This window comes from Mercenaria mercenaria, chromosome 7 (assembly GCF_021730395.1).
Source record: "Mercenaria mercenaria strain notata chromosome 7, MADL_Memer_1, whole genome shotgun sequence".
NCBI lineage: Eukaryota > Metazoa > Mollusca > Bivalvia > Venerida > Veneridae > Mercenaria > Mercenaria mercenaria.
In genome coordinates, this window is record NC_069367.1 from 8,874,757 (window position 1) to 8,891,295 (window position 16,539).

Here is a 16,539-nt window from a genome sequence, read left to right on the forward strand (position 1 = left end):
TTTACCCGATAGACACTATTTTCTCACTTAAAAAGCGAAATACACCATTTACGTCCTACCCCCTGATATGGCCCATGGATCCGTACTATGTCCATAGGTACGTTGTGATAAAAAGTGGGTTACCATTTTACATTTGTTCACTTTAGACTTCACGAGTACTAGCTTATTGTTCTGCTCGAAATATTTTGTCAGCCTTGTCCAGAAAAAAATGTTTCAAAATTGTGTACCTTCACATATTCTATTCGTCCTTTTGATATAGATATATAAATACCTCAGATAATTAGTGGTACATAACTGGCAACATAGTATTATTGCAGGTTACATTCACAGAATATATATACATGCCCATTTTTCACTCCAAAGCCTTAATTCTTATAAAATTCTGCTTCGAATAAAGTTCATATAACAAAATATATGTACCTACGCGTTATTTTTATACCTAAGTTGTTTTATTACAATCTTCTCTTTCAGTAATTGTTTTAGTTTCGTATTAAATCTATGACTTCATTAGTTTCGTATAATGCCCATTAGTTCCGCATTGCCTTCAAAACTTTTTCATCAGACCATAGGCAATGCAAAATCATAAGATTTCATTAGAAAATTAAATAATTTTAAGAAGAGCACTATTTAATCGGTTTCTAAGACATAGATTACGGATGAAATCCGCAAACACGTTTAAAAAAATTACCACACCATATGTATTTGTGTTGCTTAAAGGACCATGTATATTTTGTTTTTACCCATCACATTAAACCATTGTCAAAAAATATATTGTAATTGTAATTCGAAATTCTTTATTTCTTGCAAACTTCACTTAACTTATGACGATAAACAAACAAGGCTATGGTAACAAGATCCTGTTTAGAGATAAGGTACTGACATTTTTTTTTCTTTTATTCTGTTTGTTGTGCCTGGTGCTTGGTCTATATATAACCAAATACATTCTTTGTTCTTGGTTACGCAGTGAGATAGAAGAGCACAATATTAAGGATCGAGCTGTTGCGAGTTTTATTCAATAGGGGAAAGCTTTCTGACGACTCAATTGTTTAATGACGTCATTTCGTTTGGCCCATGACGAATGTGTTTAACGCCATACACTCTTGGAGATGCGCTTTTTCCTTCGTAAAGCTGCACAGAATTAGGGAAATAACACCACTTGTTTTACGTTTGCGAGATAGCATATTTTGTTGCCTTTTAATGTGAAAACTACATGACATATATATACAATATAATATGTTTTACCTATTAATTTATAAAAATAAATGTGTTACTAGTAAATGATATGTTTTAATTGTAGTTTCACTGTTCTTGGTGTTTCCAAGGTCTGATCTTTTATAAAATAGGAAAAGTGGACACTCCACAGGTATACACATTTATAAAACTTATTCAAAATAATCAACGCGAAGTAGTCTTTCTAGTGGTTTTGCATTTAGTCATGTGAAAAAATAAAATCAACACTCACTTTGACCTCCTGGAGAAGCAGTATGAAGAAAAAGGAAGTAGAGTTAAAATAACACTAAAATAAATAAGAAATATATCTCAGCACGTATTTGTCAGTTTATTACATATCATTTATAACATAACAAAGACAGATAATAATAACTGAATCAAAATTATTTACCACCGGTCGTTCGGACCTCGGGCAAAAGCTTTAACTATATATTGACCGATAAGTTATGCTATTAATTTGTTGTGCTACGACCGCAATGAAGGTCATCGTATGCATGTAAATTCTGAAAACTGCGGCATCTACAAGTTCAGAAGACAGGGTTGTCTTTTGTCCCTCTCAAATTTAACGCAATATATCCCCACCAGGTCTCAGGATACGTGTAAGGTTTCTCCATGTACTCCTCTGCAGCTTTTCTGTCATGCGGAATCCACTCCTTACTGGGTTTCAAACTGGTCTTCAAGCGCTGGGAAAATATCAAACAAATACAAGTACATGCATTAGGCGCATGTAATAAGTGCCACGCAATGTTATTTTATAGAAGTCATCTGAACTGAAGGGTAATTTCTATCAAGCATGTAATTTTTTTATTTTGTATACTGGGGATTCCCTTTAAGTATAATATTTCTCAGCAATATTAATCTTTACCCTGCTATATTTAAAGGATGGACTTGTCCATTATTCAATTTTGGAAGTACCACTTATTATTCAAAGGGGTGTTCAGTGAAAATTTACTAACTGAATAGCGAATTCTGCAGACGATGATCAGTCATGCTGATCTTGGTCTGCACTGGTGGCAAAGGCGCAGTCACTTGCCACCAGCGTTAATATAATTAAAACACATCCCGAATTTCAAATACTAAAGAACATAATTACTTTATAAAAGGATTTCAGAGAAATGAAATAAAGAAATATTGCATGGTTATGATATAAATTTGATCAGAGACAAGCTTTGTTACCTGCATAAAGTGACCTTTACTCCTTAATAAAGTTACTACAGCCGCCAAGAAAACTGCTAGAATTGGCAACATTCCAATGAAGGCCCCTGTTGCTATCGCACCAGCACTGTAATCGTAGCCATATTTTGGCGTTGTATACTGTGCCAGGATAACAATGAAAACAATCTGAAAATGTAATTAATTTTCAGTGATGTTCTGTTACGTATGTCGCTATTTTTGAAGCTTTACCAAACCTTAAGATGCTACGCCTTTCGTCATTGGTTAAAATTTTACCAGTTTCTCTATCTAATTCGACAAGAACTTGTTTATATACTTATTATCCAATCAATAATATCCATATTCATCCTGAACAACACAACTGTGTACACTGCGCCTCTATAAAGCCAGTACAACAAGGCTATACTGGACTTTAATTTCAGACTAAGAGATTCACGATTTTTAATTCGGCAGCATATTTTTAGTACATTCATGTAATTACTTTCTGGATTATCTCGTGTTTCTTCTTCATGCATGTTGAAAATAGTATCTGATATTATGATTTTTAAAGTTCTGCTTTAACTCAAGCTATTATATTGTAGAATGTTTCCTTTCGAAACCAAATAAATTACAGATAATCCCTTTGGGATAGGGTGGCGTTAAGACTCAGTTTCAAGGACAACCTTGATGTATTTAGCCTACTTCAACAATCAAATTATTGTAGCTACCCTTAGACCGACCTACTGTTTTGTGGGTAGGCATAACAATTCTGTAGCGGAACTATTTTGTGACTTCAGGAGCGCAATATTATGCCGCATAAGATCGACTGCAATTTTCGCGATGTAAAGCTAATAATTTTGTCATAAATATCATATAAATGATGAACAAAGGACTTACAAAGACTTTAAATATATTGAATGTGAATATAGAAATACAGTACGTAAGTAAATGGAGACAGAAAATACGTGTATAAAAATTGCGACATGGCCTTGTCAAAGCCATCAAATTAGTGTGTACATGTACTTACAATAAGAGTTATTGGTATGAAAACTCCCCACATGATGCGTAGCATAACACATACTTTCCTACCAGTCATTATCTCTATATCTTTAGCAAATCTATCAGTACCTGTGATGAAGGAACAAATATTATTGCAATGCTCTGTTGGTTTTTTTTTGTGGAGTGGGGGAGGGTAACGTCAAACTGACAAAATTCTAGGTAATATGGTGACTTTCCAGCTTTAGAAAGTGGAAAAGGACACTAGGTTCCGCTCCGTGCATCATTTCATTACGAGCGAGCTCCATCGAAATCCAATAAGCCAGCTGGATGGTTTCCTCACATGAATAATTCAATGCTCTGAGCAAGGCTAGAACCGACAACGCTGACATCCAGCAACCTTAACCACTCGGTCTCGGTGGTCACCTGTTATTGGATTTTAAGTTACCATGCCACGATTTAGGTCATATTGCGACTTAAAATGAAATATAGATGAATAGAGACCCAAACTAAAATGCACCTAATTCAGGCACCGAGGTACACCTTGGTAGAATCGACGACCATCCGCTAACCAGTTGGACTGTTTCCTTGTAAACATAACCTGCAACCCAATGCGGTTTCGAACCCACAGAGGTGGAAACTCAGCAAATTGTGGAAATACAAAATAACTGTTTAATATTGATCAAAAATAGACCAAATATTTATAGATACCTTACAATATGATCTAATAAAACAAACAAAATTCTGATGAACTAAAACGCACAAACTTTTTATTGCTTATATTAGGCTTATTTAATTTAATTTCTTTAAAATGTCTGACAAAGATGTCAATAAAACACAGTTTAATGAAAGATCTAACACAAAATATACTAGAAAACATCTATAGGCAATATGCAACCAGTTTAATAGGATGTATAATCAGATCTCAAATCGACCATCCCTGAATTGGTCATTCCATGTTCAATTTCCATGTCAGTTTGTATATAGGCAATTTGCAACCAGTTTAATATAGAATGTATAATCAGGTATCAAATCGACTATTCCCGGATTTTTCATCCATGTTCAATATCCGTGTCCATTTGTAAAACATATACATGACTTGCAAATTTAAGCAATAAACAGAACATTTTTAAAGGTGACAAAAGTGTGAGAAAACAATGATAATGTTCTAGGTGGGGTTCGAACTTGCGCCCTCCTGAAAAATGAAAATTCTTTAGTCACCAGGCTACGGAATGAACTGAAGAGTATCTAAAATGAGCCTTTTTATAAGAATCTGTCCTTAAAACATACCGTATATCCAACAGAGAGCAATGCATTCGAAGATGGAACCAACAAGAAGCCCAAATGTGGAGAAATACCAGTCCGCTAGTTGGAAAAGATACATACTACCCTACAAATGATAAATATTTTTCAAATATATTTCTATTTTTATGTATGAAAGAATTATAATTTTTGCTCCATAATTAAAGTTTTACCAACTCAAAGATCTGTCTCCTTATTTTTCAAAACCCTTTATTGGTCATTGTTAACTTTTTGCTGATACTTGAAATTAACCTGTTAAACTACTCAGTGGTGTTTTTGCCACAAACCGTTTCCATGGCGGTGCCCCACTGTGTTCTTCGTGTGTTTAATTTCTACTCTTTGGCTGTCTGCTTTCCTTTTGTCAATGCATTTTGCGTATATTTTGATATTGTCAACATACATATTTTTTTTGCTCATGTTGTGTGTCGTCCGTTGTATTTTCGGTGGATGCATGACGTCCGACACAACGCACAACATGGCGCGCGACAATATGGAACGACACACGACATGACGCACCACAATGCGACAAGACGCATCACAATGCGACAAGATGTATGACAATGCGATACGGCATGAGCTAAGTATGATTTAGGGTTTCAGTTCAAGGACCTGCGTTCTTAGGACTTTGTTTTCTGCTTTTATATATAGGTTTTAATCAGTACCTGCACAAATGCAATGCCCTGAAAACTGGTTTGATACTTTGTACTTGAATTATCTAGGAATACTGATGGTTGAATTTATTATTCCATTAAGGAATCATAAAAATATTTGAAAAGTATATGTTTCAATGTATTTATCACTTACGATAACGTTACTTTAACAAATCAATATAAACACATTTTTTTGATATTGGTGTACCATTTAGCCGCCATAACAATATCTATATTTTATAAATAACTTGTTTAAAATAAATGTAGGTATCATGCTAGTCCCAATCCATGACATTAGTTACCTCCCTTAACGGTCCGTCCATTAATATCAGACTGAAAGGAAATGAAAGTGATAATTACGTCACGAGTTGGACTAGTATCATGCCGGCTGTTTGGTTCACCCATAACAGATAAATGCGTTTTCATTATTTTGCCAGGTTCTCCTAAATGACCAGTAGATGCACTTACATTCATCGTTAGTGGAATGCCAAAGACAAAGTAAGCGAGACCTACAGACACATTGACCAATGTGCGTTTAGATATAAGCTGGCGTGGAAAAAAGTCAACAACTGCGCTTGTTACTGTCTCGAACGTTCCAAACTGAAAAAAGATAAAGAATGTATTAGACCGAGGACAAATGTCATGTGTTTCGGAGATTTTTGCAAATAGACAAAAGTTCATTTCTAAATTTAATGGTACACTCACAAAGTTTTTATATGTCTTTGTAGTAAGCTAAAAACACTAATTTAGATATTTTGATATCATTTATATGAAGGCCTAAGGGGTGTTTGCACATGAACATTACCTTACATCAAAGACTCAGTTAAAGCGAGTATGTCATTATTTTGGTTAGTTGCGTTCTATGCATCCAAATGATCTTTCCATATCTATTCTATTAAAATATCATACTTCTGTGTTGTTCTAAAGGAAAGTCATCGATGCATTTCCTTTAACAGAATATCTTTGCGAAGCGACAATTTTTGTTTCTTTGAAATTATACCCATTAGGACCAGAGTGTGATGAGCCTAAGTGAACACTTGTAGCCATAAGGCGCTTTTCATGGAATAGTATTCTAAGTGTATAATCGAAGGGTCCATGTACACTGTCGTATGAACACATCTGCAGATGTCACGTGCAACATGAGCAGATGTTGAGCTCTGCTAGGAGGCATTTCATTTTTGTCGTATTGCACGACCTGTGGAGTTTCCACTTAATCTTTTCTACTGCACAAATCGATAGATAATTTATAAGCAATATTGAAAGAAATATGTTTACTTACCAAACTGTCAAACGCCACGGTTACCAGCATGATGAAGAACAAAACAGACCAAAGTTGAGGAAATGGCATTTGACTCAAAGCCGTTGGGAATACCACAAACACCAAACCTGGACCTGAAGCATATAGAAAACATCTTTACAATATTTCATATAATGTGAAAACTGAAAAAACCGAATTGACCATACTTTGTGACCCAATGATAATTCTACATACCTGATTGGGAAGCCACTTCCTGAACAGACCTACCCGTAGAGGCCGCCATGTATCCTAGGAGAGTAAAAACCACTAAACCGTTATAAAATGATGTGAATGCTGCACTCACCACGCACATTGTGGATGTCCTGAAAGGTATCAAACTATTACAGTTCATGTGTAGAGCAACATAATGATGGTATAAACCTGACATTTAAAAACACAGAAATAGGTGTAATTGATTTTTTCCTCTTGTTACTGGAATATCCCATTGGACTGTTTTATCCCATGGGATATTTGTTTTCAATTATACCAATTGGATCTTATTGGAAAAAATCCTTTGGGATGTTTTTTTCCAATAGAATTTAAGGGAGTTTGTAAAAATAGATTAAAAAGAACATAAACAATGATATATAATCAATATCAACAGTGCCGCAGTACTTCAACTCTGTAAGATTAATTTTACCACACTTTTCTTTGTATAAACTCAAAGATGGACCAGCTATTCAAAACATTCCATGATAAATACAGAAGCTAAGTTGAAAACAGTAGCACCGAACTTCTTACTTTGGAATGTTTTGGGTAATAGAGTCTACACCGTCCGGAAGAGAACGAATTTAAAACGTTTCAGAGGGACCGAATCATTTTGAATAATTCATCACAAATATACGTTACCAGAAAGATTTCTGATGGAACGGATTGTAACTTGACATTGTGATGACTCCTCCCCAGCACGGACCAAGAGAAAAGTACACTTGTATTGCTGCGTCTAGCCAGACCTTAAATCAGAAAGGCACAGAAATTGGCAACCTTTGCTTTCGATGCACAATCTTGCATGTAATGTTATACATACTTATTTTGTACGCATTTGTTTTGACTGTAAACTAACCGTATGTAATTAGAACGTCTAGATTAGCGAAATATTGTGAAAATATATCTATATTATATGATTTTTAATTACTATTTATAGAAATGTATATTTTGAATTTCATTTTCATTACAAAGAAGGAAACTATACAAGTTCTGATATATGAAAGCAAAACAAAAATATTTACGATACCTGTGCTGTGAGCAATTTAGAAAAATCAGGTTTTAAAAATGTGATAATTCCATCCAAAGCCCCATCTAGCGTCAGTCCCTTGATAAACATTATGGTAATGAAGATATACGGAGCTGTTGCCGTCACGTAAACTACCTATGTTGTTAAAGGCAGTAACAGATTTAGAACTATGTACTGAAAGTCGGACGTGAAACAACATTTTGAAAACTACTTTTGGAAGCATCGTATAAAGAAAAAGATCACAAATACAAGAATACATGGTCGCGTAAAGGATAACCATGCAATATTACGGATTTAACGATATACGAGTGAAACAAAGGTACTAGCAATGAAAACTCGAATACAAAATAGTATATGAGTGAAACATAGGTACTAGCAATGACAACTCGTTACATACTAAAATCGTTGAGAAAAGCATTGTGTTTTATTTAGGTAGATTGTACATGTTCATAGTTAAACAATTCTGTGTCCGTTCATATTAAATATTACTTTATGAATAGTCTCAGAACCTGAAAATCGTTTTCAATTCTATATAGTTAAACATTTCTCGAGCGAACAAGCGCTGAATGATTTCAAGACACTATCAAGAAAATCACGTGCACCATGTTGTGATACGCTAGTAAAATTACGAGAGGGGGGGGATAATTTTCTTCGAATGGTTTTCGTTTAACCGGAGAAAATTGAATTTCGTATTATTATCTAATTACTTTGATTATTTTTACCGCTCATCATACCTTTCCTAGTGATTTTACACCCTTGATTACCGCAGCAACAGTGAGGCCCCACGATAGAAACAGACAAATGAGAAGGTGCAGCTGAACATTTCCCATATCGTCCAAACCATCTGATCGCCTTATCACTCGGTACCTGCAAAATTATTAAAATACATTCCAACTTGTGCGTAAATAAAATCTGGAAAGAAGTCCCTCGGAAGCACCGAGAACAATGCAGTGAAAATTGCTCGGTTTGATTGAGTCTGTTCATGAGTAGAAATGGAAAATGCAACACTGCCCACGCCCCCTAGACAACCCCTGAATAAAGACCAATAAAATTATAAAACATATTATAAATGCCACTATTTCCTCTTCCCGTTTACTAGCAAATAGTGTAAAATTACCTGTGTCTAGATATCACCTGTCTATAAAGACCATTACTTTATACTTGAAGCGTGGTCTTTACATCTAGATTTGACTCTACTAGTATGTTGATATATAATCGTCATTTTATTTGGTGATAAAAGACCATCATTTAAGCCGTTTTAGTCCAAATATTTCAAACTCTATTCGTCATCAGTACTTTATCTATAATATATGCCATTCAATGCGTATACACAAAGTTAAATGAACATAAACCTATAAATACCATGTATTTTGAGCCATATTTAAGTCCAAAGAAAGCCGATTGCTTAAAGAGAGTACGTACTCACGCAGAAATTGCCGAGTGTTATTACATGTCCACTGCATTAAGCGAAATAATATGGGCATACACATGTATTGCACGGTTTAATTGAGAAAACTTGGCGTCTGTTCCTCTTAATTAGCGGAGGAAGATATCAGACACACCACTTCGTACTATTTAAGCCACGGGCGGACACCTTAGTAAAGCCATCGACCTTCTGTAAGCCATGTAGATAGCTTCCTTACAGGAGCAATACGTTGATCAAACCGTGTTGGTAGAAAGTAATTCACGGTAAAACGTTAACTATTCCATTAACATATAAACTAAAAGCTCACTCCCAGAACTCGTATGCTGACGACTGCTGCTTCAGTACTGTTGCTGTTGTGTTGAAAAGTTGTTCTGAATTGCTGTAGAATTCAAATGACGCATTGTAACTCGTGGCAATTGAAACATTGTTATCCACTGACGTATTGGAGAGCAAATAGTTTGTATTTACAGATGTATCAGTCCACAGCTCCGAAATACCTAAAGAAAATCAGTATGACACTAAACCCTCGTATACATACACTAATTTTGAATATATATAGCGGTGCCAAAAATTGGAATGCAAGGGACACAACCTTCTTGTTAAGTTGCGTAAAAATTGTTAAATCTACGTCTTATATTTGACTTCTATCCACTTTTGACATAGTGAAAAAAAAGTTCCCAAATGACTGGTATTTGTCTGTTAGAACTGATAGGTGACAACAAGTAACAGAACAGGAAGGTAAAGTTAATGTAAAGTCATTTCTTGACAAAATTTGATCGAACAAGCTGAAAATATGGCTGACAATTTGATAGATCACCTCAGTCAAAACATAGAAATTGTTTTAAAGATATAATTTCTGTTGATATACGTATTCTCTTACGGAAGCCATTGGACATTACTGAAATTTAAAGGAAAAACTTAAGAACATACCTATGCAACTATTTGTATTCCATTTGTTATCACATGTGCTCCAAGGTAACACCGGAAAGAATGAGTTGTACAGAAAATACAGAATCCAAGCCATGATAAGCATCCAGTACCACATGACAGTTAGGGATATAATCAGTTGCAACAGACCTATACCTGGAAAAGTGACATAGACAAGATTGATACAAGTAATACATTTTGGAAAACAACTCAAAGAAATAACAGTAATGTCAAAGAGAATACGGTAAAAACTTGCGTCTCATCTATCAATTTTTGATTATGTTATCATTTCAGAATTAAATGCTCGAACATGCGTCAACGCGTATACACAGCTACTTGCCAGCAGGTTATCCTGAATTATTATTTTACAATCACTGAGGGAAAATGTTCTTACCTTTCAGCAATGGACAAAACTCAAAAGCAAGTCCAGCACTCTTTCCACTGAACTGTCCCAGACACACTTCTAGGTAATACAGTGGACCACCAGATGTGATCATAAACAAGAAGAACGGTATCAGAAATGCCCCGCCACCATTGCGGCTGAAAGTAGGTATTGGTTTAATAATATAATACGTATGCGCATGTGCGTTTATGTATATTAAGAGAGTTTCAAGAGTTGTTATTTTCAATCAGTACTTTTTTAAAAAGAATGAAATACGAATAAAACTAACATCATGTTGGAAAGCTGGATATATTTAATGCAGACTTAAGTTTATAACCATGTACTTTTACATATTGATCGTGAAACAAAAGACGAACATGTTGAAATTTTCAAGTTTAGGAATGCAAACAGTCACAGTTTATTTAGTATTCTAATACGACCAGATATGTTCCTACTTAACAAAGAAGACTGAAATTGTGTGTTATTCACTGTCTGATTTAAAACTAATTTTGTTGCGTAATACCATAGGGTACAGCCGGGAAAATACGGACGATTTTTGCAACCCAGCGTTGGACGTTTCATATCTTCCCACCGCGCATTAACTCGGGTACAAGAACATTAACTCCCTGAGGCCGATATCGTAACATACCTGCTGCGGCGGGATAAGTATTACCACCTGACGTCGAAGAACATTATCTAACCTTATCATAAACACACTCGCATACAGTCAGTTGAAATCATGCAGGGGAACATTATTAACTTGGGTGTAAATTAAAATATACTTATAAAATACTCGAAGTTTGAACAAATATCTTTTATATCCAATTTCGTCCGTAGCTTATATCCAAATAGAACAAAATTTTCATTTCGAAATATTCACAGTTTTAACACACCTACTGCGTTTAATAGATATTTGAACATTAAATTCCAATAAATAGAAATGCATCACTGAATATTTACATCAGCATTACATAAATTAACACCCGTTTTTGTGTGAATATCAGTGGTTTATTGTGTTGTGTCACGCGCTGAGACAGTTAAGTTGTAATATTTACATCCATCTTTGAATAATTATTAAATTTACAAACATGCGTTTATTTACATATACTTTTTTTGTATTTTATGAAACATGCTTTGTTGTGTTATTTTTTATCCATTTGTATCGTATGTGATGTAAGTGTACCAATATTTCAGCCTTCTAAAAGTTAACATTTTCCGACCATTCATTTGTCTGATAATGGAATCGCATCGTCGGAATCATCATCCGAAAGAACTGATATTTCAGAATCAGCATGATTATAAATAAATATTTTCTTCATTTAAGAAAGATCTCTGGCCGACGAAATTAGTTTACTCTTTTGAAATACAGTATGAAGGAAACACAGCAGAGATCGTCTTTTTATTTCATTTACATTACCGAATAGTTACAGACATTTATTTTAACAAGGGAACTAATTATTAGCACAACTAGTAATTATGACATCAAAGAAATAATAGCCAGTATGCAAAGTAATTTTGCTTTCGTCAAGATTATCAAAAATTAACAAGTAATTATCGCAATCATCATGATCTCGGTGCCGCGACTATACTCGTCAATCGCCGTCCTGGGGAGTCCTGATAACGCGCGTATAATCGCATATCGACGCTACAGGGGTAGAAAATATAACGCCTATAGTCGCATTTCGACCCCAGGGAGTTAAATATATATTCGGATATCTTTATGTTTGGTATTACCGTTTGGTTATAGTGTTTCATGCACTCAGAATTTAGTAAACAGCATGTTTTCAACCACAGTCAAAAACGGTATAACTCGGACGCGGTAGTAAAAATACGGACACAGAATCGGAAAAATTCGGACATCCTGATTGTGATAGGGAAAATACGGACGATCAATTCTTTTTTAAAAATACTGTTTAATACATTCATATATTGTGGTGAATAAAGGTTTGTAGGCTACATACATTCAATTAATAAGGCTATATGAAATGGCCCGGCTACAAAGATTGTTCATTTAAAAACATGGATTCTTTCTTGAATTACAGTTGCAGTATTTAGATGCACTAAACATATATTCTCAGGTTACTTTTCGTTTTTGATGTTTTCGGCTTGTTTGTTTTAGATAATTTCTTTTCTAGCTTTAAACTTTTCTGTTCACATATACTTGTCAGAAATGGTCGATCTATATTATCTCTAGGTATAAGTATGTCATTTTTAAAGGAAGTCATATAACCTTTTTTCATTAGGCATCAACCGGGAACGGTTTAGGACCTTTTGGTCATGGTTACAATGGTCACGTAGTACCGGTACAAAAGTCTGGACAAAACTGAATCTTTTTCGATTTTATATTTCTACAAAATCATAGTTTGAAATCTGGATGTACATAGTTCTAGATTTATATTCAGATAATGTTACATGCAAAATTGCACACCGCTCTGCTCCTCGTCTGGACACAGGTTCGAATTTGGATTTTAGTAGGATTGTCCTTTCAATTAGGCTTTGTAGAGAAACCTCTGATATCAAAGCAGTGCCTGAATGTTTTAAGAATGCACAACAATGGGTGCAACGCTGATCGTTATCATATGAATTGCTTCTGCATGTTTATCAACAGTAACCTACTCCGTCAAAATACGGTTGCCATGGTGATTCATCCCGAACGCATATACTGAATAAACAATGACCTTCGCTATCCTCATCATCAATTAACTTTTTGTAAGCACAAACATCTAGATCTGCATTATCGACTGAATATAGACTTTTAGTTATTGGCCATGACTTGGCTCGCAACTATCATTAAACGTATTTAAACGGGCAAGACTAAAATTTACACTTGGTCAGATGTTTATCCCAGCACGCAAGCCTATAAGGGACCCATATGGGCTATATCTGGGCAAATGTATCATACGAGTCCCATATGGGACAGATATTATAATTATTTGCCCACACTGGACCCATATACAATGTTTCATCGATTTGATACACCAATGTATTCATTCTGAAGCCCATGTGGGACCCATGACAATCCCGTTTGCAAATCCCATCTGGGTTCCATAGGTTGATATCAGGATTTATCAACCCCAAAAAAAGTTATATTTACCGAGCCGAATAGTTGTAGTGTCAGTCTTGTTATTACAATTGTATTCTCATTATATCTGACGATTGAAATTTGAAATATTGCCGCCTATTTTTAGACCAAATTAGGTTGATACTGGCTTTCCAAGCACCTACTTCGATCTATTTTTATATCGTACTATTTATAACACAAGATAAGTTGATATGATATGTACTCATTACTTTTCGAACCATTTTCAGCCAATCAGAGAAACAATAGAATACAGTCAAAAAATAGCAGTCAAATCATATATTTACTTTTTTACAGTGACTTGCAAACCAAAGATAAATGGTTTGCTTTTTATAAGAATTAGAAATCAAAAGAAATGTCAGAATATCGATCTTTTCAACAGTCAAAAAGACACGCCCACGTTCAATTGTAATTCGCTTTCCGATAAAAATACAGTTCCTGATTTTGTATCGTTAAATCCAGTGAAAAACTATATGGTCGTGTCGATTCAATTTTGGGATTTCCAGTCAGAAGAATAAGTTGAAGCTATAACTTAAAGACACATCTGGCAGTTTCTATATGTATATAGGCAAACATTTTCCTACAGACAGAAGTTCTTTAAACTTTGTGTACTGACTGAGAATCAAGTTTAAAACGGAAATATGTATTAAAAATCATAGGTACCGATGCTTGATCTTGAATTATCTTCCCTTGAAAATAGATTTTTTCAGTACTTTCCGACTTTCAAGGACAAACAATTCATGGCCAATTCATGGCCAATGCTGGGTACCTATGGTTTGCTTTATTTCATATTTCTGTTTTTGATTTGATTCTCTGTCAGTAAACACAGTTCAAAGAAGAATTTTATAGGCACTGTGGCAAATGTCCTTGACTATGAACATGACAAAATGATACCTCAAGGTGTGGTCTTTTCCATGGACCGAATTTCTTTAAACTTTGTGTACTGAATGCAAATGATGACTTAAACAGAAATATAAATTAAAATACACAGCTTCCTTGTCTTAATCTTGAATTATCTGCCCTTGAAAACTGGATATTATTTTAGTATTTTCTGATTTTCAAGGGCAGATAATTCAAGTTCAAGCAAGGTATCTATCATTTTTATACATATTTCTTAAACTTGATTCTCAGTCAGTACACAAAGTTTAAAGAAATTCTGTCTGTAGGATTTTTTTCCCCTATATATATCTAGGAAACTGTCAGATGTGACTTTAATGCTCTATTTGAAATTTTAGCTTTAAATTCTGACGGAAGTTTTCAAAGGAGCCATAATGTTTATGTTTTTTTGTGTGAATGATCTCTCTGTTTTCTTTCTATGCGAAATGTATGATGTGAATGATTTTATCAATAAATTAGAAACATGTTAATTTTTTTTGTTGATTTCGTTAATTAAATTTTTCGGGGAATAAAATTGTTGAGGTAACATCTATAAAAATGACATTTTGATTTTGGAATTAAGTTTAGTTGACGTAACTTCGATATTAATGATAATTAAGTTCAAACAAATAGTAATGGCTTTGTAGTATCAAAAAAAACCCCACACTTTAGACAGTGAAAACTAAAATTTTGGTCTGTTAGTTTCTCTATAATGAAAATAATCTGAATAGTATCCAGTCAAACTTACCTACACAAGTAAGGAAATCTCCATACGGTCCCTAAGCCAACAGTATAGCCCATTATTGCAAGAAAGAACTCACATTTGTTACCCCATAGACCGCGATTGTCTTCTTCAATAGCCACAGAATTGTCATTCTTTTCTGAATCTTCATCAAAACCAAACATCTCTCTACATTCAGTTACGTTCGATTCGTTTCCATATCCTTCAGTCTTCTTTTTCATCAGAGCTTCTTTCTCTTCAAATCCTGCGTCATTCCCGAAATACAATGTCTCCTGTGTAAATCAGTGTCCGTCTCCTGTAAATATCTATCTTTTGAGTTATTCATGGGCTTCGCGTGCTTTGACGTATCCATCTTGCATACAACTATTAATCTGTCAGGTGGTCTTCTGTTCTTTTTTCTGCTACTTTGCCCTGAGTAATAAGAATCTTTAAACTTTGTGTAATTTAGTTAATTTTTCAGAAGTTATTTAAAATGTGTCAGTTTTCTTTGTTTTACTGGTAATTCCAAAACAACTTAGACATAGAACTGTCTCGCCCGAAGCCATTAATTGTCAAGAAAATCGTGTGACACTGTATCACATAGGGTTGACAATCAGTAATGAGAATTTAGAGTAAATATTATTCAAATTCTGTAGCAAATATAACGCATCGATACCTGCGTATTCATCAACTTTCTTTCCATATCATTTAACATGTTTTGAAAATGCTTAATGCATGAAAAAATTGACATAAAGATTATTTCCTTGTCTTTATTTCATTTTTGGTAATATCTATACAGTTTTAATTATGACGAAAATGTAATAATAAAAAAAACACGTTTATTTATTTTTAAAGCGATTTGTTTTGAATTCTGGATATTTATAGATAATATATTTAAATCTCCGATATCGATAATACCTTAAGGAGGTAGGTTACCTTGTTACAAGGGTAAATTCAAATTAGTTGAGCCGCAGCATTTTTTTTTGTATTTCGTGTAATATGAAGTTATAACTACTACAATCTCAATTTCGTTTGTCTCTGTCCCTTCAAGTTCAATTTTTATCCAGGTTTGAAGAACATGACCCTCCAAAGGTATTTCATATTGAAAGAAGAAGGAAAATACGGATATTTAACACTTTTCAGTGTATTTTAGTTTCATTGATATCCGTAGAAGTCTGCATAATTGATAATTTTACTAATATGCGCGTAAGCTTTCTAATATAAGCTTAAAATGTATATGTCGCGGGGCTCGTGTTTCCATGGTAAC

At 34.3% G+C, this 16,539-nt stretch overlaps 1 protein-coding gene across 1 annotated transcript; it reads right to left on the reverse strand.

Moving 5' to 3' along the window:
• Nucleotides 1–1,539: 1,539 nt before the first annotated feature.
• On the reverse strand, nt 1,540–15,570 carry LOC128545899 (sodium- and chloride-dependent betaine transporter-like). The gene is made up of 14 exons (XM_045345526.2): nt 15,300–15,570; nt 10,609–10,754; nt 10,218–10,370; nt 9,595–9,784; nt 8,596–8,728; nt 7,862–7,996; nt 7,477–7,580; nt 6,823–6,950; nt 6,610–6,722; nt 5,799–5,930; nt 4,669–4,768; nt 3,410–3,510; nt 2,407–2,571; nt 1,540–1,913 (listed from the first exon to the last, which is right to left on the reverse strand). Exons 1-14 carry the CDS (start codon nt 15,512–15,514, stop codon nt 1,758–1,760), a joined length of 1,971 nt encoding a protein of 656 aa, XP_045201461.2. The 5' UTR covers nt 15,515–15,570; the 3' UTR covers nt 1,540–1,757.
• Between the last annotated feature and the right edge of the window lie 969 nt (nt 15,571–16,539).

What these genes read in the sequence shown, in the direction of transcription:
- LOC128545899 (XM_045345526.2), bottom strand. Translation starts at nt 15,514, where the DNA reads ATGAAAAAGAAGACTGAAGGATATGGAAACGAATCGAACGTAACTGAA. An exon ending in GAATACAAATAGTTGCATAG is followed by an intron (nt 9,785 to 10,217) that starts GTATGTTCTTAA and finishes GATTTTCTTTAG; the next exon opens with GTATTTCGGAGCTGTGGACT. An exon ending in TCAGCATACGAGTTCTGGGA is followed by an intron (nt 8,729 to 9,594) that starts GTGAGCTTTTAG and finishes ATAATTTTGCAG; the next exon opens with GTACCGAGTGATAAGGCGAT.